This window comes from Empidonax traillii, unplaced genomic scaffold (genome assembly GCF_003031625.1).
Source record: "Empidonax traillii isolate 1590-97213 ecotype Southwest subspecies unplaced genomic scaffold, ASM303162v1 scaffold43:size1863611, whole genome shotgun sequence".
Lineage (NCBI taxonomy): Eukaryota > Metazoa > Chordata > Aves > Passeriformes > Tyrannidae > Empidonax > Empidonax traillii.
In genome coordinates, this window is record NW_020955236.1 from 639,675 (window position 1) to 665,419 (window position 25,745).

The 25,745-nt window shown below is 42.8% G+C and overlaps 2 protein-coding genes across 2 annotated transcripts; both read right to left on the bottom strand.

Annotated features, from left to right (window-relative positions):
• Nucleotides 1-612: 612 nt before the first annotated feature.
• On the bottom strand, nucleotides 613-15,502 carry ATP6V0A2 (ATPase H+ transporting V0 subunit a2). Its single transcript, XM_027878527.1, has 20 exons — nucleotides 15,350-15,502; nucleotides 13,906-13,984; nucleotides 12,702-12,799; nucleotides 11,753-11,890; nucleotides 11,163-11,263; nucleotides 10,313-10,439; nucleotides 9,445-9,527; nucleotides 9,078-9,171; nucleotides 8,558-8,770; nucleotides 7,885-8,035; nucleotides 7,054-7,193; nucleotides 6,173-6,330; nucleotides 5,197-5,287; nucleotides 4,781-4,899; nucleotides 4,111-4,327; nucleotides 3,859-3,978; nucleotides 3,260-3,379; nucleotides 2,472-2,589; nucleotides 1,913-2,084; nucleotides 613-994 (listed from the first exon to the last, which is right to left on the bottom strand). The coding sequence occupies exons 1-20, from the start codon at nucleotides 15,464-15,466 to the stop codon at nucleotides 895-897; spliced, it is 2,556 nt and encodes an 851-aa protein (XP_027734328.1). The 5' UTR covers nucleotides 15,467-15,502; the 3' UTR covers nucleotides 613-894.
• A 717-nt stretch (nucleotides 15,503-16,219) lies between these two features.
• On the bottom strand, nucleotides 16,220-25,436 carry TCTN2 (tectonic family member 2). Its single transcript, XM_027878562.1, has 19 exons — nucleotides 25,300-25,436; nucleotides 24,878-24,991; nucleotides 24,722-24,795; nucleotides 23,886-24,081; nucleotides 23,563-23,663; nucleotides 23,116-23,312; nucleotides 22,772-22,895; nucleotides 22,146-22,281; nucleotides 21,433-21,498; nucleotides 20,536-20,664; nucleotides 20,166-20,243; nucleotides 19,939-20,019; nucleotides 19,502-19,613; nucleotides 19,101-19,204; nucleotides 18,513-18,669; nucleotides 17,681-17,806; nucleotides 17,508-17,596; nucleotides 16,677-16,788; nucleotides 16,220-16,643 (listed from the first exon to the last, which is right to left on the bottom strand). Exons 1-18 carry the CDS (start codon nucleotides 25,388-25,390, stop codon nucleotides 16,682-16,684), a joined length of 2,082 nt encoding a protein of 693 aa, XP_027734363.1. The 5' UTR covers nucleotides 25,391-25,436; the 3' UTR covers nucleotides 16,220-16,643; nucleotides 16,677-16,681.
• Between the last annotated feature and the right edge of the window lie 309 nt (nucleotides 25,437-25,745).

Sequence of the window (25,745 nt, forward strand, 5' to 3'; positions counted from 1 at the left end):
AAAAATTTTAACTTGTGCTGTTCGCGTGGCACAAGGCGGTAAAGGATGACTGCAGTATCCCCATTTTCACACTGATACAAAAATAGTATAAAACGACCTCTTTCCACCTTACTCGGTGGAAGTTAGGTTTTACAACAGCAGGTAGTGCTGTCTGTGTGTCCTCACAGGCAAACAGAAACAAGGACTGAGGCCAATTCTTTATTCCCTGTGCAAAAGTTATTCCTTACCACAGGGAAAAGGAGTAATCCTTCTAATCCCACCTTCCCCCACAACATTAAATATAGATATCAGTGTGGCTTCCAAAAGATTAAAGTAGTACCCGTGGGCAGAAGTCATAATGAATAATTAATGTTTCCAGTGCAATTTTAAATATGGCCAAGAAAGAGCACGTTGCATTGCTGTGTATAAATTTACACTTCATAATAATACTGGAATACATACTGAAAACATACCTTGCTTCTGTTTCATTGTTGAATTGTTCCCAAAGTGCACAAGATGCAGCTTGGTTAAGTATGTAACAAATGCTTATCTTTCAGATAACTTAAAACCAACCATTCAAGAAAATAAACAGCCCCCCCCCCCCAAAAAAAAAAAAAAAAAAGCCTACTCAGGTTTTAGGACAAGCAGTAACAACTTTCTCTTTTTTTAAAGAATAAAATTAATTTACATTAGTTTATCAAGAAAAATGTACACTTTATGTCCATATACTTTACAAGATGCTCCAGATCTGCGATGTCTTTCTATGGGAGGTATATTTTACAGTACTATTTGGCTGCATTATAAGGCAATCAGTGAAAACCACTTTCTTCCAGAACAAACCATTCATAGGCAAGATCCAATCACACAGTTATTTGCAGACAATTCCAAACATCTCTGCTGACAGCAGCCAAACTATCATACATCATCTTTATTAAAATGTAAAGAAATGTGCTTAAAAGAGAAAGGCGTAAACTTGTATCCTGCACCGGAGTAGAATTTGTTCTGAAATTCCACCCTGAAACGAGACAAAAAAAACCAGGATCGGTACAGGAATCCAAAAGAATCAGCTGTCAAGGGACAGAGCTGTGCAACACAAAAGAGACTGAACAAAACCATCCCTAATCCTCTCCCTTCCCTGTGCAGCTATTTCATCTCCCCGTTGCAATTCCAGGCTAATTCCACGTTTCTCAGGAGACCCAAACCCACTGGATTGTGCTGTAATGGCTCATTTCTTACTTCTGGCTCGCTAATTTGGTTTGGAGTGGGTTGCAGTTAATTGCTTTGCAAACATACGTTACCATGAGGACAATGCTGTCATGCAACAGCTCTGCCTCATGTTTATACACTCTGTGCCTTTCCTTGAACTGCAAATTTCCTCAGGTTTCAAACTAAACCTGCTCTGAATCCACTCCAAAGTTCGGAGCTTGTGATATTAAGACTGAGAAAGGATTAAAATACTTAAGGGTTGGCAGCCCCACTCACTAATATAAATATTCTGTTAAACCAAATAAATTAAACAGACTGTAACCATACAGTGTGATAACCAGGCTGAAATGAAAAATACTTATCCATGTTACTAATATTCTATATTATGAAAAGCTGCATTACTATAAATTAAAGGTACTTATAGTTTGCACCAAAATCAACTCTGAATGTGGTTGAGGTTAATATGCCCCATAAGCCAATGTATCAGAATTTACTGAAAATATTCCAGAGGAACAATCACATCCAACATTTATTTAATATGATTAAATAAATCTATTTAATATGATTAAATCTATTTAATAGGATAATCTATTTAATATGATTAAATACATCTATTAGAGCAGCACGAGTTGCATTTTACACTTTTTTAATAAGGCACCTGATATTTTGGCATAAAAATTCCTCTTCAACAAGGCAGTATATGCTAAAGGAGAAAAAAAGAACTTACCAGTGAAGTCGTATGGCATGGAGGAAAGCAGAAAGGCCCTCCATGATCAAGAGGATAAAAACCGTCAGCACGGCAAAGAAGGCCAGGACAGGGAGCAGCAGCACCACCCCGTACGTGGTGTCCACACGGAGCCCCACCCTCATCACCATCTGCCACAGAACCTCAGATAACTCTGGGGGAAACCAAAATGTTCCCATCGTCAATGCTGACACCGAGCAGAGAGCCGTTCCAGTTTACCCAGTGTCACATCACCCATGAGCACGGGAACCCCACGAGCTCCCCCACTCCACTCAGCTGCCCCCAAACCCTTCACATCTTCAAAGGGTTCAAAATCAATGATGTCAAAATCACAATATTTTTACATGAAGTTACAACTTTAGTTTGGGGGCTTCCATAGAAGATGATTAAATAGGGAATTTTTTTTTTTTAATTAAGAAAAAGATAATTTCATCTTAGTATGACTGGAACAGGGCAGCCTCCCTCTCTAACCAGCATTAAAAATAAAGACAAATGTGGGGAAAAAACACACCAAAACATCAAAAAAACCACCTCCACTTACGTGCATGAGCAAGACTTAATGCCCAGAGTCTCAGGTAGGAGGCTGTGTTAGAAATACAGCCCAGACAGTACTCAATGGTGTGAATCACCTGATTCATAAAAACATCTGCAAAATTCAGCTACAAGAGAAAAACACATTTGTTATCAGTTTAAACAACACAGCACAGCATGAGTGAACAAAAAGCAGGTTTTTTTTCCTTTCAACTCACAAGAAATCAGTGGAATCTGCCAAGACCTTTAAAAATCTGCCCAAAACTAAAACAGCAGCAGGAGGTGGGGACTAGGAATGCTGCCCATGCCTCCCAACCCCCAGCAGCAATAATCCTCATCACAAGATGTAATTTGCAGACATAAAAAGACTTTTGTCCAGATGAAACCCCAAGATTAACTAACAGGAAGCTGGGCAGACATCACCTTCCCTTAAGAACCCATCAAACCAGAGATAAACCAGGATTTTTACCCCACTATTCAATTTCGGAAAAATTGAAAAATATCTTAATTGAAAATATCTTAAAAGCAGAGGCTTATTTGCCAATAAAGCCCTTTTCCTGTTCTCTGCTCCAGATGGGCTGTGCTTTACTGCAGCAGTCTTTAAAAGACCAAGAAATAAAGCTATAACAGCAATAAATAAATACAAGCAAACTGGATTCAGGATTCGATGCCTCCGTAAAGGCTCAGCTGATTTTCATCCAGACTCCCAGGCATGCAGAGTACAGATTAACTTACTGATTTCCCACTCCTACTTTGCTTTTAAGGACATACAAACTGGAGATGAAGTAAAAGCATCACCTCCTCTGCCTCCCCCTCTCTGGGCCCGCTGTCTGCGTGGCTGTTGCCTTCCTCCACATCAGGGCACGACAGCAGAGAAAGCTCCTCTTCACTTTCCTTTCGGATGGGCCTGTAGCCACTCTGCAAAATGGAAATTATTGTGTCTTCAAGCAGGCTGCCAGGACACTTTCAACATTTACCTCAAGGCAAAAAGATTTAGAGGAACAAAGGACTGGTACTGTGTTTTGGTCAAAAGCTTTCTGAGTTGAGCAGAAACTGCAATGATAGGACAAGGAGTAAGGGTTCAAACTCAGAGGGGAAATGCAGGTTTAGGAGTACAGAAGAAATTCTTGGTTGGGAGGGTGGGCAGGCCCTGGCACAGGTTGCCCAGAGAAGCTGTGGCTGCTCCATCCCTGGAAGTGTCCAAGGCCAGGGTGGACGGGGCTTGGAGCAACCTGGGCCTATTGTGGAAGGTGTCCCTGCCCATGGCAGGGTCTTTAAGCTCCCTTCCAACCCAAACCATTCTCTGAAATATCCAGTGAGGACACGACTCTGAGCAATAAATCACCATCAAAACTCATCTGCACGGACCCAACACACAGGAGCCTTCCAGGACTTACCCTGCACATCCTGATGCCTCGACCTCCACTGTGCAACCAATATAAATACAGTGGCTTCCCAAGAAGCATAACAGGAACACAAAGAAAAGCAACACTAAGTAAAAACCTCTGCAGAGGAGCCTGTTTGAGGAGGAAAAAAAAAAATAGATTAGAACACAAAATGTGAAGCAGGAAAAGCCATCCCATTTTCCTTTAAAGCGTTACCTGCACCGGGAACACGGGAGGTGAGAAGTGTGTAAGGACATCACTCACCTGGCCAGGGTAGAGGCCCTTTGTTTCACCACCACCCCCAGGGAACAGGAACATGTTGATGAATTCAATCAGAATGCTGGGAGCAGCCGTGGAGTCCTCGGCAGAGTAAGCCAACCATTTAAAGAAGATCATAAACACAAGGTAGCCAAAGATGCACATCATGAATAACAGCTCGGGAATAAACACCAAGTAAATGTTATAGGTCTTCTTGAAATGCCTAAAAGATAAAAAAGGGGGAGGGAGGGAGAAATAAAAGTGTTAAAAAGGAATATCAACATGGCCCAAATATGATTTCAATAAACAAAGCACCACCCAGCACTTCTAAACAGCAGGACTGACATCATAATCCAGAACTGATTTCTTCTTCTTCAGTGAAATTTTGATCAGGTATTTCAGTGGAAATTAGGCCCACAAGAGGCATGTACCTTCAGTTACCAACTAGTGAAATAAAGTCTTGTATTAATTGATGTATTCAGATTTTTTTGGCTAACACTGATTCATCATCTCATTTACATGAAGGAAGACCTCTCTGTTAGTGTCCTTTTTTAAGAACAGTTTTCACCATTACTATTATCCCGTTTTCAAACACTAATTCCAGTTTCTCTTACCAGATTAACTTTTATAATTGAAGATTTGGCAAAAAATGTTAACATTAACTTCTTGTACTTACAAGTGGTTGAACAGCCCCAGTACAACTCCAAAAGTCATGTGAGCCACTCCAAAAATCACTGACATTTTCATTTTGAAGGAATTTAGAAAAGTGAGGCGGTTGCTTGCCAAGTTCCAGATCTGAACAAGAAACCACAAAATGAGCATTAAAGAACAGCACGGCAGAAAGAATAAACCAGTATCTTTTCTTTACTGGAGACCAGAATTTTACCTCAAATGGGATCACAACTGAAATGTGAGTGTTGTGAAAATAGTTAAACTTTTGGTTTGTCAAGAGAAAAGAATTTCTTGAATGGAGAATGCAAACAGAAATGTGTTTTTTCATAGTTAAGATTTATCTTCCTGATACACATACCAAAATCTAATGCCCAAATGACTGATCCCCACGAATGGATAATTAAACAGAATAAAACTAACCGGATCAATTCCAAAGGGATAAGCTCCATTGTACACACCAGAAACATTTGGATCCAGTGCTAAAAATTTATTGGATTTCAGATCCTCAAGGCTGAAGAGAAAAAAACAAAATACACACACTCAGATGTGACACTGTTCAATCACAGGGACAATACACACTTCCAGTTCTGCAGGACACTGCTCCTGCTTTCCCTCCCCTGCCCCACTGTCCCACTTCCAAAGAATCAAAGGATTTCTAAGCACAAAAGTCGTGGCCAATACAAACAATACCAAAAAACCCAACTGGAAACTCCCAGTCTGGGCTCAGTTTGCACTGCCTGCCTGTGAAAGGAAAGTTTAGGGATTTTATTCCTCATTCCCCCAGAACTGAAAGTTCCATTTTAAAAATTCACAGTTTGCTTTTAGTGAGTTTCCTTTTTTTAAACTGCCTAATAAACACTCAAGGAAGAATTGCTACCTTTTGCAAGGGAAATTTCCACTCTACCTTCATATATGTTCTCATTAACACAGCACAGAGAACCTGCTCTCTTTTTAACCAAAGTCACAGGTCTTGACTCAACTACTTTAAACCACTTCCTGTTTCTGAGGCAACACAAGATGCAATTTGTGAACTCCTGAAATACCACAGGGCCATGAAAACTCAAATCAACGAGCTCATCCCGCTGGGAAAAAGGAGGTTTGGCAATTCACGTAACCTTTTTTCTAATATCAAGAAAAGCTGTGCCAGGTATTTACTTCATTAACTGTTAATTTTTTTTACAGTAAATGCTGCTCAGCTATTCATTCCAGAAGCATGAGCTAGGACAAATTCCTTCAGAATAAGCCCTGTGTTTTCTATTCCTCCAAAAATCTGATATATAGAGAGAGACAATCCTGGAAAATGTATTGGGACAAACCCCGAGAAGAGTTAAAAGAGGGTTAAACTGCTGCAGGAACTCCAGCTCTGGTTTAATGGTGCAGCAAACAGGCCACTCACCGCCAAACCTTCTGCTCAAACATTGCTGAAACATTCCAGCCAGACCCAAATATGTTGATGGACTTGGAGAAACAGTCATTGTAAATCAATCCAGTGTATATAGAAAACAGACCCATCAACAAGATCACGTATCGGCCTTCAAACAACATTTTCATTATCTGTAAGGATTGGAAAGAAGAAACAACAGAGCATGTCATCTGCTCTATTAGCAATGGTTACCTGGACATTTTTGGACACAAAGATTTGCAAAATCTAAACCGTTTTCTGAACAGTCACTGAGGAACAAGAGCTCTCATGACGCACACTGAGACTTTTCTCATTGGCATCATTACACAAATAGTCCTTTATAGCCATTTCCTTCCTGAGACTACTTTACAACAAGTTCTACATTTGCAGCCATTCTTAATTAAATACAATTCTAATGAGAGATGCAGGTGTTCCTGCATTCCAACACCATAGGATTAAAAAATGAGCTAAAATAAAGTTTAGCAGATTTCAAACTGCAGCTCTTTTTAGAAACAATAAAAGGTGGAATTTGAAAAATCATTTTCTCCTCAGGTTGCCACCACGACCACACTCTGTAAATACTCACACCACTGAGCAGCCCTGGCAGAAGAAAAGACAAGCCCCAAAGTATTAACTCATTTTTGTCAGTCTTTCACTACAACTCAATTGTTTCTGCTCTTTCAAAAAGAGTGACTGGTTTAAGATATCACATTAATCTCAAGGGACTTTAAACCCAGAAAATACTGAAACAAAGGAAAAAAAATGTCTAATACATGTGCAATAAATAACACTTCTCAGAAACTATTCAAGTGAACATAGTGATTATTTAACTGATCTGGCTGGATGGGAAGGAAACAACTTGTAATTCCTTTTACCTCATCTTGGGATCTTTTCAACCTGGGGTGGTTTTCATACAGGATGGTCAGCAGTGCAAACAGGAACATGAGCAGCCCGTGCCCGAAGTCTCCAAACATCACAGCAAAGAAGAAGGGGAAGGTGATGATGGTGTAGAGAGCTGCAAGAACACAGCACAGCTCAGCCCCAGCACATTCAGGGTGTTCTCACTGTGCCCAAGCAATTCCAGCACTTCAGTCTCTCAATGTTTTTAGCTTTAAGTTTGAAGGACATTTCACCCCCAACTAAGAGACATTTTCCCCACACTGTAAATTTGGATCGGTTTAAAGCTTGTTTATTGTGTGTCCCTTCACAGTGACAATTCTGAGGGTAACAATGTGAGCCCAGGAAATAAAGCACAGCCAAACAGTTCTTCCTTGGGGGGTGTTCCAGGTCTGTGTTACAATGTCTACTCCCCTGTACAGCACGACACAGTCAGCAAAGCTGCAAGAATATTAAAATGAGCTGTTCAACAAGCTGAATTTTTCAAGTGATGAGCTCCACGCTTCAGTGAGATCAATAACCATCACAAAAGTTTTGTTTCCCCTAAATATCTTATCTTGCCTGAAGTAAAAAATATAAAGAGATATTCTACAGCTGTTATCAGCACCTTTAATGCTAAAATAACTCAGCAAAATCATATCCCATCTTCCTGCTTGGTGCATCATTTGTACTTCTGATGGGCTGCTGAAATTTCAGAACAAGCAGTGGGGTTTTCACCACTTTGCCTTCACTGGTGTCCAATTCAGCAAGGTATTGAGGCAAACAGCAATGACAGCACAGCCCCCATCTCAGCTTTCAGAAGGACCAACCTGGATTAACTTCCCCATAGCTTCCAACTCCGTAAGCATCGACAATGTTCTGGAACCCTGAGGTGAATTTATTGGTACGGATCAAAGTGGGAGGAGGTTGTGTTGTCCTGATGGTCTCCATGCATGAGGGAATTGTAGCTCCACTCTTCCTCTAATTAGAGACAGAAGATAAATTTATGCAAGAGTTCTGTTAATCCAGGCAAACTGAAAACCTTTGCTCTAGAAGTTGTTTCACTGATCCTGAATTACCACTGAACTGAGCCTAAAGTTTAATGTTTGTGCCTTCTCTAGAAACACTGATTATGTACAGTGTCTAATCCTTTCTTCTCTGAAATATCAGATGAGGCTCAGCAGTCAATACTATAAAACAAAGATTTGTTATTAGAAATTCTCACTTATAAAACAAAAACCAACACCTTCTCTGAGAGGGCAATGAGCCCTGTGAGCCCAGCTGGGCTCAGGGACAACACAGAAGTTATTCAACAAAAAAAAAAAACTCACCACACACAACACTCAATAAAGGCTCTGCTTACAAAAAAACTGGTTTATATAAGTTGATAGAGACCCAGATCTGCCTGTGCCTATTTTCAGTCTATTTTTAACAATTCTTTCCTTATCTGTAGAGTCAGTTAAGACCAAAGTTTACACATCAGGGAGCACTCAGCTGACTTACTGAACCCTCCTCCAGCGCCTGGCGCAGACTCTGCAGATCAGCCACTGGACACCAAACCTCGGCAATCAAACACTTCTTTGTGACATCAAAACTGCACAGGTTGAGTACGTGGTAAATGGCTTTCATCTTCTTCACCTGGATAACCCAGGTGTAGATGGATTCTGACGCTTTACACAAGACCTGGTGTAAATATTCCTCGGTTTTATTCAGCACCTTTGTCCAAATAAAAAACATAAAGAGCTCACTGAAAATGTGACAGTGGTTGTGTTGACCACAACAAGAGCACATTGAAGTGTCCAGTGTTTTCAGGAGGGCAAGCAAACCTCTGCTGAAAACAGCAGGCATTGCCAAGTGCCCTGAGGTTTAACAGACACACAACACAAGGCCAGGGCCGTGATTTACTGTCACACTGAGCTCCAAAGCTGAATGTCATTTAGAAATATCTATTAATGCTGTGATTTATCAAATGATTTCCTGTGGTGCCACAACTGCAGCAGAAGGGAACCTGCTCTTTACTCACAGTTGTAAGATCCTGAATGCGAACGTTGAGTCCTTCCACAACCGCCCGGCGCTCCTCGGTGTTGTTTGGGTAGGGATACACGTGGCAGTGATAGCTACAGAACACAGAGCTTTGTGTTAATTAACCAGCTAAGCCCAAACAAATCACCCTCCCACCTGCCACAGTCAAATCTGCAACACACCACTTAATAACCACGGAACAGATTGGACTGATGGAGTCGTGTTTTGCCTGTACAAATTCAACTTTCAAAACCTTGTCTAAATATCAGCACTTACAACAAAGGGGTGCAGGGGGAAAAACCAGCTGGAAAATAACCCAGGTGTAAAGAAATCATATTTTTATATGATTTATTAGTTTTACTTCTTACCAGTCACAAATCTTCTTTACTTTCTGGCCAAGCTGTTCACCCCAGTAGGACACTAAGAAAGCAACCCACCTTGTGGTTTCACCCTGATGAAACCAGAAAAAGGGAAGTTAATGAAGTTTGTATCAACCAGCAACTCCACTGTGATATAATTAGAGCAAAATAAGAAAGCTGAATAATCAGGAAAATCTGTGTTAGTAGCACTGATCTTGCATCCTTTTCAGTGAAGATGAAATGATAAAATTCAAGTGTGTCAGTACCTCTCTGGTTTTTAGAGGGCGTTTTTTGTATGTTGGAGAAAACCAGGAAAAATTTTTCAGTGAAAATAAAAGAGAGATTTTATTTTACCATCTCAGAATTCTGAGTAACAAAGGTAACAAAATAGAATCAAAGCAAAAAAAAAAAAAAAAAGAGACGGATTAGGCTGCCAGACTTGATTTATTATAAAAGATGAATTTTATAAGTTCAGAGAAAAACCTTCCTGTACTTGAATCTTTACCTACTGGATGAAGAAGGAAAATGGCTATTAAAATGCAATGCACTGTACAGGCCTGGTTAATAAATATCCAAGCAGCCATTTATGCCACGTATTTTGATCAAGGTGGCCAATCATGAAGTCACCACCATCCCACAGCAAAGTTCTGCACTCCCCAAGCTGAGCTGTGGTAAATTCATGGCTACTCCTACAGTCACGTTGGCATCGACACCTCCAATTTACAAGTCTTACAAGTTCTAATTCTTTTAAATAGTTTTTCCCCCTAGAGCACTGGGAAATCATTTCCCTTCACTGCAGGCAGAGCTGAGCAGAAATTCTCCCAAATCATAGGAAAAATGCAAACAAAATAAACTGATAATTACAATGTTTACTCACTGTGTCTGGATCTTCCAGAGCCTCATCCAGCTCTGCATAGGTAAGGAAGGGATAACCTTTACACACTCTCCACAGGGTTTTTTCAAATGCTTCAATTTTTGCTCTGTGAACTAACCCAGATATGAATCTGTGGAAAAAAAAAAAAGAAAAAATTGAAATATAAGATAAAATTCACAAGAAACTCAGGGTACATCATCCCTCAGGATCCCCCAGTCACAATAATTTAATGTCTGGACAAGGAACACCACCCTGAGCAGGAAGGGCCTGGTACAGAAAATACCAGCTGGTATATAAAATTTCTATTTGGAAAACAAACAGACTGCAGGCCTGAGCACACAGCTGGAATTGTATCTAACTGGTTATTTCTGTGATAGTGAGGTCCTTAATTTTTTTTCTTCCAATACACCCTCTCATAACGAAGCCACAGACAGCAACATCCACCCAGCGCTTCAAAGCCAACGCAGTTCATGTTCCATTTACAACTGGCACTGCCAGGTGATTAAAACACTGTGTGTTTATCACAGGAAAAGAGTTCAAACAGTCCCAGGAAGTACTGATTGGGAGATTTTCCTTTACACACATCCTTGGTTGGATGGATGCTTTGAGACAGGATTTTTTGGTCCTACTGATCCCTTCCAATAACCCGGTTTTGTTACAAAGGTACACTGGGGTCAGGCTCCTGCCTTGTCTAGAACTGTTTGGCACAGCTGAAGTCACTGCAGTCACACTACTTTTTAGTGCATCTTTTAAGAGAACACCTCATTTTTGCCAGCAGCCCCTCGAGCACTTTTGAAGCAGCAGGTTCTGACAGGACGTGCTGTCACACACACCTGGCCTGCCCTGTACCTACCCCAGCCTGGCACTCAGCCTGTGCATGCAGTTGTAATCCACCAGTGGCTCATTTTCCACAGATGGAAATTCTTCATAGTTTGCATGTAAATGAGATTCATACTGGCAAACAGAAAAAGAAAGATGAGTCGTAGCTTTCAGGGAAAAAAAAAATACTTTAATTCCATTATTATCCTAAAGAAGAAAAGCTAGTTAAGTAAATTGTTTCATTACAAATATAACCCCCCTTTCCTGTTCAATGCAGGCAACCTTGTGATCTCAAGTGCCCTGCTCTTACCAACCGAAGGCAGTGCTGCAAAATCACACCGTAAATTTCTCGGCGTAATTTACGCATCAAAATAACACAATCACACTTTCACTTTCAACTGGCACCAGCAGCAACACCCAACAAAGAGAGGAATCCCCCAGCACCCCTGGCCTCGGGGCTGCATCTTGCCCCGTGCACGAGCCCAGCCTGGCACAAACCATCACCAACAACATCCAGGACTGCAAACCCAACACCGAGTCATGCCCTGAACCAGAACCACTGACAAGGTGAGCCCAAAACACCCCAACAACGCACAGCCATCAGCAAACACCCCCCAGCGGCACCTCAGATGTTCTCCTGACGATGCTCTGGGTGACCTTCAACATGTACTTGTACTCTGTCAGCTCCAGCAGGTTCTTCCGCAGTTTTTCTTTGTTTTTGGTGACTTCCCTCAGTTCTGTCTCCAGCTTCTGCAGCTGCTCCTGAGACACAGAGGGGGGGGAAAAAAGAGACACAGAATCAGTGACACGATTTTGGGAAACAGAGCAGAATTCATTTTCAGCACGTTGTTATTTGCTACAATGATGGGAGTTTCATGATTTCTTAATTAACTAAAGCTCCACAGGTTTTATCCCTCAGTCTGCCAGAGAGTGCTTTGTGTTGAGTACACTTGATCTTCCACTGGCATCTGTTAAGTCTGTTCTGCCCTCAATTTGTGTCTAGGTGATGAAGAATTAGAACTGCAGATAGCACAGAGTGGAAGACACCTATTTATTCCTTTAGTAGAATTACAGCAAAACAGAACTTTATTCAAAATTATCTCTGTGTTTCCCAAGCTTCTTTTCTAACAAAACACAAGAGAAAGGATTCAGAGGAACCAGCACCATGTTCTGCTGGGCAACCAGCACTGGCACCTGCAGAGCTTTGGGCATATAAAACTCCCTCACACCTGGAAATTCTGGATGCACAAAGAGTCACAGGGAGTGTGAGGGGTTACATCTAAACACAACATTTAGTCTGGAACAGCTAAACATGCCAATCCCTCCAATCCAGAGGATGACTGCACAGCCCAGGACTTGGCTTTGACCCTTCCCAGGGATTTTGTGTTAATCCCAAAACCTCCCTGGCAGGCTTTGAAGTGACCCTGGCAGGAAGGAAAACAATCAGATAAAAAGGAAAGCCAATGCTTCTGTCTCCACTGCCACACCCCTACATTGAAGTGCTAATAAAAGAGCAAGTAATTAAGTAATTCCAATAGCCTATACTTAGGCAACAATTTAGTGGAAAAGTTACCTGGATTTCTAAAATGTGCTTCAGCAAGGGGGCAGGAGGAGCAACATCTCCTTCGGGAAGTGAAATCCCCGCCTTTTTAATTTCTTGTACTAAATAGCCTGGAGTGAGGAATAAAACAGAATCAGAAAGGAAACTGCATTGCCTTACACTCCTACAACGCTGCAGAGTTGACCTTCAGCTGTTCTTGCTGGTGCTGATCATCTGCAGCACCAGGTCCTGGCTATCTCATTCATTCATTTTAGCAACCACACATTAACCTGCAAAGAAAAGAGGGACTTACAGAGAGTAAGGGAGAAAACACATCCAACATTCCCACCTTGGAAGTTTGCACAAGTGAGTGAACTCCAGAGGCCTGTGATGGAAATTTCCCAACCAGCAAGTACCTTGTAAGAAGCTTTAACATTTCCCAGAACCTGCTGCTGCACAACATCAGTTTTTATCACATAATCATTTTCTGCCAGAAATGGCCATTCTGCTCATTGACCCATGGTTGGAATAAAAAGTGCTCCAAGAAGGAGGTTTAAGCAACTTTGACACACATGCAACTCCCACTGGGCAGGGAGATGATTGCCAAAATAGCTGCTGGCACAGTGTGGCATGACCAGCACGTGCCTCTGGTGAGAGATCCCAACAGAAGGAATCCTTCAGTGGCAACTTTCCCTCAGGATACACTGAGGAAATCTGCAGCTTGGCTGCAACGCTCTGCAAACCCTCTATTCATTAACTCCCACGATTACTGATAACCTAATTACTGATACTGGTATTTCTGAGGGTGCTTGGAGGATCAACAACATGAAAAAATAGGGAATATCTTACAGTCGAGGCAATAGCCAAAGTGAAGGTCCCATTTTCCTAGCAGAGTTTTAAGCCATCAGTACTGAAGTAATCTCAATTATTTATCAGCAAAACATTAGCAAATCTGCTTCGTCTCTGAGCCTAAAAAACTCCCGACCTATATTTAGTGTAAGTGAATTTCACAGCTCACAAAACCAAAGAAAGTCATTTCCAGCTCTAAAAATCCACATAAAGACCCAACAGATGAGTGTATGGATGGGTATTTTTCAATACATATGAAAATTCAATGAGTCTGCAGCAGTCAGTCCACATAACCTGTAGCTGAAACCTTCACTGGAGTTCCACTGCAGAAATGTAAACTTTAATAAAGTCACGGCTGAGAAAGATCAGACAGGAAAATAAAGCTCACCAAGTATTCTTTCCATCTCTTCACATTTCTTCACTTCATTCACGTATTTTCTCTGAAATACGCTTACATTGGGGTTAAGCTGCAGGAGAAGGACAAAATTCTTATCAGAGATTGAAAACAGCGACATCCCTAAAAATTCCTAGCTGTTCTGTGACTTCCTAGAGACACTTTGCACGTGTTCTGGGTGCTCCCTCTTTCTAAAGTGCTTTTCAGCTAAGAAGGTACAAAAACCTAAACAGATTAGAAAGTCTTCAAATGGCAGAACTGGTTTTATTAAAGCAGAATCATCCATGCCATTTGCTGGTTGCACTCAAATTAAAAAAAAAAATCAATGAGATCTCCTGGAGAAACCATTCCAAATCTTATTTCTACAGTTTTAAAATATTGCTTAATGACTTCAAATTAACAAACCTTCCTACTAACATATTTGTTGTGATGGATTTCCACCTAATCCATGTCAGATGTTAAGCTTTAAAAGAATTTTTTGTACATCCCCCTACCATGAGTGCAATGTCTCTGCCTACTTATTCAGCTTTTAAATCAGAACCAATAATGTGTTATTTCTACAATGAATGGTGTGTCAAGTGACTGGAATGGCATCAAAATTTTAAACATACACTCACATAATCATCCTTACAGATCTGCCTCCTCCTCCCTGCCATATTTACTAACCAGCTGTTGAGTTCTCCCAGCCTTCCCTGCAAAGATTCTGCAACCTGCATTTCTGATGCACATTTAGAAGAAATTCCAAAGTCTCAGTCAGCAAGCAAACATCATATAATTATGACGAGACGATGCAGCAAGAAGGTTAATTATTGCCCAGCCCAGCAGTCAGGCGGGCAGTTCCCTGCAAGGTGAATTGCTGCTCCAGGAACAGACGTGTTTGACAAAGCAGGAGCCTGAGATGCTGAAGAAACAAACCCACAGAGCAGCTGTTCGTTCCAGTGGGGTGGACACGTCACCAAGCTGTGCACACAAAATCACACCGAAGGCACTGCAGCTCCACGTGGCCCAGGGGGTCTCCCAAAGGGTCCTACTGCAAGTAACTCCCGAGTTTGAGCTAATTCGGTGATTAGGTGGGATGCGGCCACCCCAAAGCAGGGAGCGTCAGGGAGGCCCGGGCTCCAAACTGGCTTCCCATCACCCATCCCACCCGCCTGGAGCCGTTCGTGTGTCACCTGCTCCAGGGGACCCCGCCTCGGAGCCGTTCTTGTGTCACCTGCTCCAGTGGACCCCGCCTCGGAGCTCCAGAGGTCCCTTCCCACCCTAAGGGCTCTGGGATCCAGGGGAACAGACCCAGCGGAACGCGACCCGGGACCGGCCATCCACCTGCGTGTCGGGGGCGGGGAAAGCCGGGAAGGGCAGCGGTCCCGGAGCCCCGCACCTTCCCGGCGGCTTCCCCGGGGCCCGGCTCGGCTCCCCCCCCGGGCCCCCCGGTACTCACGTCTCGGAACTCGGCCAGGCCGCGCTCTCCCACCTCGCTGAGGCACTCGTAGGCCGAGCCGCTGCGCAGGTCGAGCTGCACCAGGCACATGGGCTCCCCGCGGAACAGCGCGCCCATGGCGGAGGGCGCGGCGGGGCCCGGGGGGCTCAGCGGGGCTCGGCGGGGCCGGCGGCCGGAGAGCTGCGGCGCCCGGGGGCGGCCATGGCGGGGCGGAGCGGCCCGGCCCGGCCCCGGCAGCGGCTTCCGGGGCGGGGAACGGGCGGAGAACGCGGGCTGAGAACTCGGGTACCGGCACCGGGTGGGGAGCCGCTCACCGGGAGTGGCTGCTGTGGGGAGAGGATGGACGGGAGAAACGCGTTAACCAGAGAGCACGGTACAGTCACTGCGTGTTAAGGGTGAAGTGCGTTACATACAGTCAATTAATGGAAGGGGTTGGGAAGGGACCTCAATATCGTCCGGTCCCAACGCCCCTGCCCTGGGCAGGGACACCTCCCACTAGCCCGGGTTGCCCCAAGCCCCTAACCCCAACCCAACCTGGCCTTGGACACTTCCACTGATGGCCAGCCACAGCTTCTCTGGGCAACCTGGTGCCAGGGCCTCACCCCCCTCATAGGGAAAAATTTCTTCCCCATATGCAGCCTAAATTTCCCCTCTTTCAGTTTATATCCATTACTCCCTGTCCTATCACTACAGCTCCTGACAAAGAGCCCCTCTCTGGTTCCCTTCAGATACTGGAAGGTGCTCTGAGGTCTCCACACAACCTTCTCAGCCTGTTCCCACAGGGGAGGTTCTCCAGTTCTTGGATCAACTCTGTGGCCCATCCAAACCACAAAGAAATCACAATATTGTGTTTCTCCACCTGAGGACCATCGATGAATGTTTCCCGCCCTGTGGAGCCCAGGTCAGACACAGCAGGTTGCCAATGCAAAGCATTAAACTGGAAAAGAGAATTTCAGGTGGACACATGAAAAGAGCTGAAGTGTTGTGACTTTTCTGAAGTGTGAGCAGTCTGCCCACTGCTCCAAAAATAGGAGTTTGGTGGGAAGAGGAGCTTCTACTGCAGGAGAAGAGAAGCAGCTCGAGAGGATAAAGATCCATCCATGAGGATGAGCCCAGCCCTGCTGCAGCCTCTGGGTTGAACTCGCCACCCTCTTGAAGTCAACTCTGCACTTTGCTGCTCCCAACACAGAGTCTGGAGCTTAAAAATAATTTTTTACTCTTGGTTTAAATAACACAGCCATTTTCTGTATGTAAAAGTACCGATTTTATGTATTTTTAAATGTTTATACAAATTGTCTACAAGATCCAAGAATATTTCTCCATAATTTTTACCTATCTGTTCCATAATTTAGAAAACCAAGGGCTGCTCATAATTACTGCAAGTAAAACAAGAAATGCCAGTAGCAGGCCTTTAGCAAGACACTGGGAATATGGTTCTCCTGCAAAAAAAATTAAAAAAGAAAAAAAAGTATAAGTGTATGAGACCTAAATTTTAGTTTAGACAGATTAAAGTATACACATTAATGCAGCACAAAGCAAGGACATAAAATGCTTCGTACTTGTGAAACTTGATGCTTTGTTAACTTTAGTCCCTGAAATTGTGCAGATAATAAACACAGGCAGTTGCCTCTGTCCATGGCACTCCCAGAAGAGTCCAAGGGCCTTGATGCCCCTTGAAATCCCACACATTTAATCTGTGGAGTCTCCCATGAAACATAATCCACCACAGTTTCACACAGAAGAAATTTAAAAATTATCTGTCTTAACAACGTGGCAAATTTTTGCTGGCAAGGTGAGAAATAAAGTCTCCCTCCACCCTTCCAGAGCAATGACACACTCTGACAGTGCTACAATCACAGAACAACGTCATAAAGTGACATATTCTTTGCCTTAACCAGCACATGTCCCTCCAAACCCCACAGGGGAGTGAAAAAGAACCTCTCTCTGCCAAACTGATGCTCACAAAATTTCAAGCTTGCCCCGAAAGTACATCTAGTAATTATTTCTTTCCACTAGCCTAACTAAGAAATTAATGCCTTGTCAAAGAAACAATTAAAGGAGAAGCTTTAATTCCCCCCCACAAAGCATTCTTTCAGACTGAACCCCACACCTCTAATGATGTTTGAAGGAAATGTGGCTGGTTGTTCACTGTCCTCACCTGTGTAAAACCGTGTCAGTGGATAGAGCAGTTGTTGCAGGCACACGTCATTTTGATTGCAGTCAAATTCCATATAAATCCTGTGGTATCTGGAAATAAAGGAGCCTTTTGGTCAGTGCTGCTCACAGTGCTGAGCACAGTGGGAAGTTATCAATGTTTTTTATCAAAACTACCTTAATTTTTGAACAGGTGGCTGAGCTGGGACCTCAATGAACTGGACAGAGGCCGTGATGGGCAGGGAGCTGAGGGTGTTCCCACAGCTCAGCCCACACTGGAACTGCCACAGCACTGTTGAGTAACTGTAACAACAAACACAGCTTTTACTTGAGGGCTGTAAATGAAAATTTACAGCCTAAACACGACCACGAAAGGACCCAATACAGCGTATTTGGAAGGAGGTCGATAATCCCTGGATTTTCCCCCATGCAGGGGGAGAACCCGAGTCTGGAAATGAGCTAAAATGGAAGCGAATCCCATTTATTTAATGGGGATTGACTGGGCAGAGGAGAGGAAAGCGTTTGCAAAGTGAAAATTCCGTTTCAGGAAAGACTGAATCATTTGGCACAATCAAGTGACAACATTGTCCTGTGTTCTGGCTTATCCCACTGCAGAGCTCCCAAGGGAGCTCTGCAGTGGGATAAGCCAGAACACAGGACAATGTTGCCGCTTCCACCACGTGACAAGGAATTAAAACATTCTCCTGAGGGGATGTGCCCTGGGTCTGCCCACTGCTGGCAGCATCACAGGTTTTATTTCAAGTTAAAGGGAAGTAGAAAGATGATGGGGTTTTTAAGCACTAGTTTTAGGTGTTTGTTTTTTTTTTTTCATTTGAGAACGAGAAAAGCTAACCTGGTTGTGACCAAAGGAATTTGGGCTCGTAAAAATTGTAAGTAACAAACCACCATTTTTTTGTTTCTTAATGTTTAAAGCTGGATTTGGTAGGTAAGGAAGGCACAAAATGAAACATTTCTTCTGTCAGATAACCAGAGACACAACTCTCTCTACCTGATCTGCACTGCAAGAATCTGGTGCTGGGGAATCCCTTGCACTGCTCCCACTTCAGCAAACATGATGTGAATATTCAGGTTCGCAGGAATATCTGGACAAAAGCCTTTTAAGCTTCCAGTGCTCACATTGGCATCAGAATTCAATGGATCAAGACCTGAGGAGAACAGAGTTATTTAAATGTAAATATTACAGAAAACATCATTTATTCCATAGTTAGATTATTGTCACAGTCCAGTGAAACACTGGTAACTGTCACACAGAAACAGATTAAAAATGCTTTCCCTAAATAAAAAAACACACAAAGAAAATTATTACACTCTTATTATTTAAAGGATTACATATTTATCTGTTGATATCTATTTACCAACAGGTAAAGGCAAAGTCGTTTGCACAGGCTGGCAGTAAAATATTCAGTATCCACACGCAAACTGAGTTATGTGCCTGTGTGTCCACATGCATGGAGAGATGGATCCAGACATCTCAGTACCCCAGGCATTTGAAATGACTTTTGGGGTTTATTTGGAGCTGCTCTCTTCAGTTTCTGGGCACATTTAGACTGTAAAGAACAACACAAACCTCACTTACGGATAATTTCCACCCAGTCCTCTGGATCACTGTAACTGGAATTGTCCCTCTTTCCAATGTGAGTGGCTTGTATTAACGAATTCAATTTCTCAGTTACGTTTCCTCTGCAAAATAAGAAAGTAACATCCCCCAGGAGGTAAATCTGTACACAAAAATAAACCTGAACCCCTGAGTTATCTGTGGAAGGGAAGAAATGGCAAAGAATTCCACCCCAACACAATCCTCATAATAATAATTATTATTATCATTTCCCTTTAAAAATAAAGGGAGACTTTGAACCCCAGAAAGCTGAAACACACACATGAGTATTTAAAAAGAACTGGTAAGAGGCATTTGCAGACAATCATGTAATGACCAACAAGAGGGATGCAGGGAGAAACAATTCAGCTTATGTGGCTCACCTTAAAAGGCTGCAATCCTCGTTCATCCCAACTTCCAGAATGCACCCAGAGTAGGAGTCTACTCCAAATAAAACTGGTGTGTGAGTTGCTGATGAACACAAACCTCTGCCAGCTGTGAAATGAAAGCATCTGACTTGAGCTTTCCTGTATCCACCTCTGGATCTGCAGCTTTCAGTTTTACGCAAAACATCAAACATTGGAATGCAAACCCATCGTGGTAGAGTTCAAAAAGAGATACAAGTCCATTCAATTTACATTTTGCAAGAAAGCATTAGAGGCTTTCTCACCATCCTTTAAAGGCTTGGGAAAGAAAAGCAAAATCTGGGGCAGATTTTTAACTAAAATATGGTTGTTTTTTTTTTTAAATCCTAAAACCAACAAAGGCCCAACATTTTAGCATTAACTGCAGCTGAAGCTGCAACCTCACAAGCCAGTACCTGGCTGCCAAATGTTTAGGATTCCCAGAGGATCAGAAGCATTTATATTTGCAGCTCTCACTGGTTTTCCAACTTGGTAACCTAAAGACAGATGGGTAAATCATCAGTCTTGAGGTAAATGACCAGACATTTCCATTAGGGTGGGAATAGCCTCACTTTAAATAATCTGCACAGTAGAATTTTTTTTTTTTTTAGTTTTAATAGGCAAAATAATAAAGTATTAATACCTGGATTCTCGGGCAGCTCTTCTTCATTAGCACTCTTTGAACTCAGAAATTCAACTGTGAATCTCTGTGTCAGTATTTCTGGTAAAAGAAAAAAATAGGACTTTACTTTTAAATGAGTAAATTAGCAGAGAGTATGGGGTTAAATTAACAAAAACTCTGCTCTGTGTAGGATACAAACTTCGACCCTTCATTAGTAACAGGAGATTCAAAATAATATAAATCAATAAAAATAACCCCTTTAACTTCCCTTTGCAGATCCCAGGGGAAATTTGTTTTAAGAAGTATTAGTAAATAAGAGATTCTATCCCAGAATTTCCATGTTGAAGAAAACAATACCATAAAAAAAAATCATCACAAAATGTTCTGATACCTCCATCACACAAACTTCCAAGGAAGACTGTGACATTTACTTGCTCAATGTTCTTGTCCTCGTAAATGAATGTATAATGCTCTGCAAAAGTCACATTTTGACACAGAGCCTGGGCAGGATGAAGGCTTTCTGGCAGAGAGAAATAAAAAAATAAAAAAAGAGGTCATAATGAAAAGCATCCTAATTAGAGAGCTCAAAAAGAACATATTAAAACCCTGGCAAAATTCTGGGAGTTACAACATTCATCTTTCGGAGAAATGATTTTCCTGTTTCAATGTGCAATGGGACAATCTCCCAATTTATCAGTATTTGAACATCAGCAGTTCCAGGTCCTTTTGTAGCTGATTCTCTGCACAAGAACACAGCACTGGACTTCACATCCCCAGCTGATGCCCTTCTGTGCACTGGGGACTCCCCTCAGCCATCACTGCCCAGAAAAACTCCTTAGCTTGGATTCCATCAGCTGATTATCCTCCACTGACTGGGAACCACTGTCCTACAGCAAACATCTGCTGAAAAAGGCCCTTAAAAGGGCACCAGAAGTTACAAAACAGAGCCCATCACATCCCCTCACAGTCTGCCCTCCTCACTTACATCTTCAGCCTGGAGATTTTTTTAAGCATTCTTTCTGTCTTTGTTTATTGTCATTGTTGGGTTTTTTTCTTCTCAAAAATTAAATGTAGTGTAATATAAGGGTCCTGATTTCTTGACCAACTTTAAACAAACTGGGGTAAATTAAATACTTCCTGCTTTGCAGGAAGCCACTTTACTTTTTCAGTGTTAGTTAACACACTAATTCCTCCTAAGAAGTGCAGCAGGTAAACATTTTAGGCAGCAAAATAATCTATTTCATAAACAGTCCAGGTTAGGTAAGTTAATTAAATGGAAGACACATACCACTTTCAGTGATGAATTTGCTCCTGTCAGTGATGGTTCTGTAGGCGACATTTTGCTGGATGAAGTCTGAGGATGAAAAAGAAACACAGACCTACTGTTTTCACAACATCCTTGCTGTTATGAACACTGGAGTAGAAAATTATTTAGAGAATTAATTTTGATAAAGACCCAAACTTTTTATGCATTTTGAAAGCATAGCTAATTATCTCTGGGTCTAGATAGACTAACAAAATCAGACAGTTCTGGAGCATAAAATAAAATATCTTCATGCTGGTAATCATATTATCTCAAAGCCTAGAATGACTCTTCCCTAAGTGCTTGCTTTTGTAACGCAGAGTAACTACTCCTCAGTGATTCTCACGTGCTGATACCGCACCCTCCTGACAGGAAAAGGGCTCTGCAACACTCTGGGAATAGAAATGGCAGAGATGCTGCCCTGCCAGTTGTAGCCATAACCAGCAGGAGTCACCAGAAACAGGGACATGGGAAACAAAGGCCAATCCCACTAGTTCTTACGTGCTAAATCTTGGGAAATAGAGGGACACTTCCTCGAAGGTCATCAGGAACAAAACATCCCCAAAGGTTGAACTACAGCCCCCAGATAACAAATGTTACATGTAAATACTGTGCCAACAGCCCTGGGGTCTGTTCTGTTCTGTTCCAACAGCTCTAGAAACAGGGAACACATTCCTGGTGGGATTCAGGGAGCATACCTGCAGTGCCAGTGTTTATCCTCACGCGGTGGGGCAGCCCTTCCTTGTAGGACTCCAGGCTGCTCAGGCATTTGACATCCAGGTCCTGGAGAAAGGCCAAGGGAGCATTCCCAGCACACTGCCCAGCCAGGCTCCGCTGCAGGTGGGGAACAGAAATGTTACCAAAATACCTCAGTCTGTAGCAAAGCAGAGGTCAACATTTTAAAAGCACTTGTACAGTCTGGCTTTACACTAATTTGTCACAATAATTATAACCAACAAGTGTCTCTAAAATACAAGAGGAATTTGAAGTATCACCAGATGGCTGAGATTCAAAGCCAACTATCTTGCTCATACAGAATATGTAAGTCACGAACTATTAACACATTGCCAAGATTGCTTTTACCTCTTGAAATAATTAAAACATGATTTCTGGGGAGATGGGCAGGGGGATCAGGAAAGATGTTTTCTTTTAATAATGATTTTGTGCTGCTTTGTTTTCAATTTTTTTGTTTTTGGTGAAAAATATATTCCACCACTTCACAAGAGCAAGTTGGTGAATCTGGTTACAAGGGCACAGGGAATGGGATGTATGGAAAAGTATCAAACAAACCAACAGGAGTCAAAAAAACCCACAAAGTGATTACCTGGGGAACGGTAAAATACTCGTCTTCTTCCGTTATGATTGGATCTCCTTGTCTGTAACCAGTGAAAAGTCTCCCAGGAGAAGTTTGTAATGGGATTGTAAAGGCAGGAACTTTGGGTGTAGAACTGCAAACAAGTTAAAAAATCCTTTATTCTCTACCTCACATAAATAAAGGCACATTTGCTTTCATGTCCCACATTCTAATACAGCACCAATGACATTTCTCCATTTGCATTTAAAGTTCACACCCTAAAATCCTAATTTCAATCTAACTTCCAATATCAAAACAGGTTCATTTGCATGTCTAACGTGTATGGTGAGAAAATTATTTTTCTTCAGACTTACGTAGAGCCATGATAAAAATAGCCAAGAAATGGAGTGTTGTCAAGAGAAGACTGCACACAAAGGAAGGGAAACCACTCAGGGGTGTATTCCATCAACTGGGAAGAGCAGAGCTGATCAAAAGGGGGGTTGACATCCCCACCAAACACCCCAGTGAAACAGGAGCCGTTGAACAACTGCTTCATGTCTGGTGTGCACTCCTGAAAGGAAAGGAATGCTCATTTTTAGCGTGGTGGTTGCATCAGCAATGGCACTGCAGCCATATTTACAGATCAATCAAACACTTTTGTAGACAGAGGTCGTATTTACTACTGGAAATACTGGAAAATCCAAACAAGCCCTGGGGCCCAGCCAGGCTGAAGCATTCAGCACCTTTCACTCCTCCCAGACAACAGAGAGAGTTCGGAAACTTTGCAAACACTTAATCAAAGTTTAATAGGAAATAAGTACCAGATCACAGCAACAACGAACATCACAAGCTCCAGCTGTTAAATCACAAGGACAAGAGCCCAAGGGCTGAAAGGCCTGGTTGGGGATGATAGTTGCATTTTCTGGAATTAGAAGAGGAGAAAATCAGATTAAGTGGATTGAAATCCAAATAAACACACCATGGACACTGCAGTTTATTCTGATCGTGAAGAAACCTTTTTTAAAATCCCATTATTACTCAGTACCTCTTACTGCTGCCCGAATCCCAATTTTTCCACGTAGAGAGGAAAAGAACAGCCAAAATGCCTTTTTTTTTTTTCCCTTTAACATATCTAAACACTTACCTGAGACATTTCCTGCAAAGGAAGAGTTGGCAAATATTTCAGCTTGAATCAGGAGCTGTGCCAGCCTCACTGAGCCACGGCAAGCCAAAACCTGGAGTGTCTCCAGCACACAGAGAGGTGAGGGGCAGCAGTCAGTGGCATTGGGCAAGCACAGCTCCAGCTTTCTGCTCAGGCTTACAGTCACTTTGGAAGCGTTCTGGAAAATGAAGAATAAAGTTTGACAGCTTTTATGCCTTGTATGAAATTGCTCTTAGTTATACCACTCGTCAGCTTCTGAGAGAGAAGCTGGAATGAGGTTGAATAGCGGGAGTTGGAGAAAGTTGGAATGACAAAAGGTTTGCTACTGTGATATGCAAGTACAGCAGGGATATGAACACACAGAGGACTTTTTAGGGCATCCACACAGATTAAGTTACCTCAGAAAAAGGGAATTTCAGATTTTACAGCTCCTTTCAGTCAAAAACTGGAATAATGCCAGAGTTGATAAAACCCCTAAAGAATTTCATATAACACTGAAGACAAGCCTAAGAAATCTAGATGATCCAGAGCCCATCCTGTATACTTTTTTATTTCTAGTAGATGCTTCCAGCAGAGCTGAAACAGCCTCAAATGCTGCAGCCAGCCAGGAAATACAACCAGTTCTGGAGAGGAGGAGAACAAGGGAGCAGTGTCAAAGCTGCACCTCAGCAAACTCCAGCAAGGGCATCCACACGATGTGTCAAGGAGTAACAGATTCTAATAGAGTTGTTAGCACATTAACATTATGCTGGTATTTAATTAGCCCTCAATATATGACAATCATTCCCATTTTAGGGAGGAATTGGTACTTTACATACCACGCCAGGTGTTACATCCAAATTCCAATCACCGGCTCTTTTACTTCCACTGCAATTTGCAACTTGCAATTTTCCTATAGCAAAAAAAAAAGTGTTCCAATAATTCAAACTTCTCTATTTGCATGAGGGGGGAGAGGGGAGGTGAAGTGTTCTTACCTGTCTCTTCATTTTCTGGACTTATAATTACAGAAAAGTTAACTCCTGAAGAATTTCCAAGAAAAAATGAACTGACTCTGGGCCCTGACATATGGATAAATGAAGGCTGAAAGACTAAAAAGAGAAAGAAACAAGTCTTAAAACACACTGACTGAAAAAAAGGTAACATATGTAAGACATATTTAGGTGTTATAAACTTTACCAAGGTTGAAAGGTTCGACACAAACAGCTCCATCCTCCCTCTCCGAGTCTCCCCCAGACGTCCGTGTTTGGCCAGGGGCACCCAGGCCCTCCAACCTCGCCGTCCCCGGGGGAACCCTCGGCGGATCCGCGACCTCCCCTCACACCCACCCGGGCGGGACCCTCATCCCCACACCCCCAGAGACCGCCATTCCCCGCGGCGCTTCATTCCCTCAACCCACCGGGGTCCTCGGCGCGCTGCCCGGGGCAGGGGGCCGCCAACAGCAGCAGCAGCAGCAGCAGGAGCAGCGCCCCGAGGCCGAGAAAGCCCATATCGCCTACGGCGGCCACCCGGCCGCCATCTTGCGGCGCCAGCGCGGCGCCATGGCAACCGTGAGGGCGGGAACGACCGCCCCCTCAGGGAAGGCGGCCCCGGGAGCGACGGGCCCGACACGAAATGTGGGATACGGATCAATTATCCTAATAAAGGATGTTCTTTGATGTTTGGTCTTTGTATTACTTTCAAGCCTAATCAGCAAGGGAGATTTAACCCGCGAAACAGATAGCTTGGATGTCAGCAAGCTCTCTGTGTGATGTCTGTGTATTAGAAAAATAAGTTGCTTGTTGGTAGAATTGCCTTGTTAAAGTTTAGGGTTTGACCACGCTTCAGTGATCTCAGGCCTAGGGG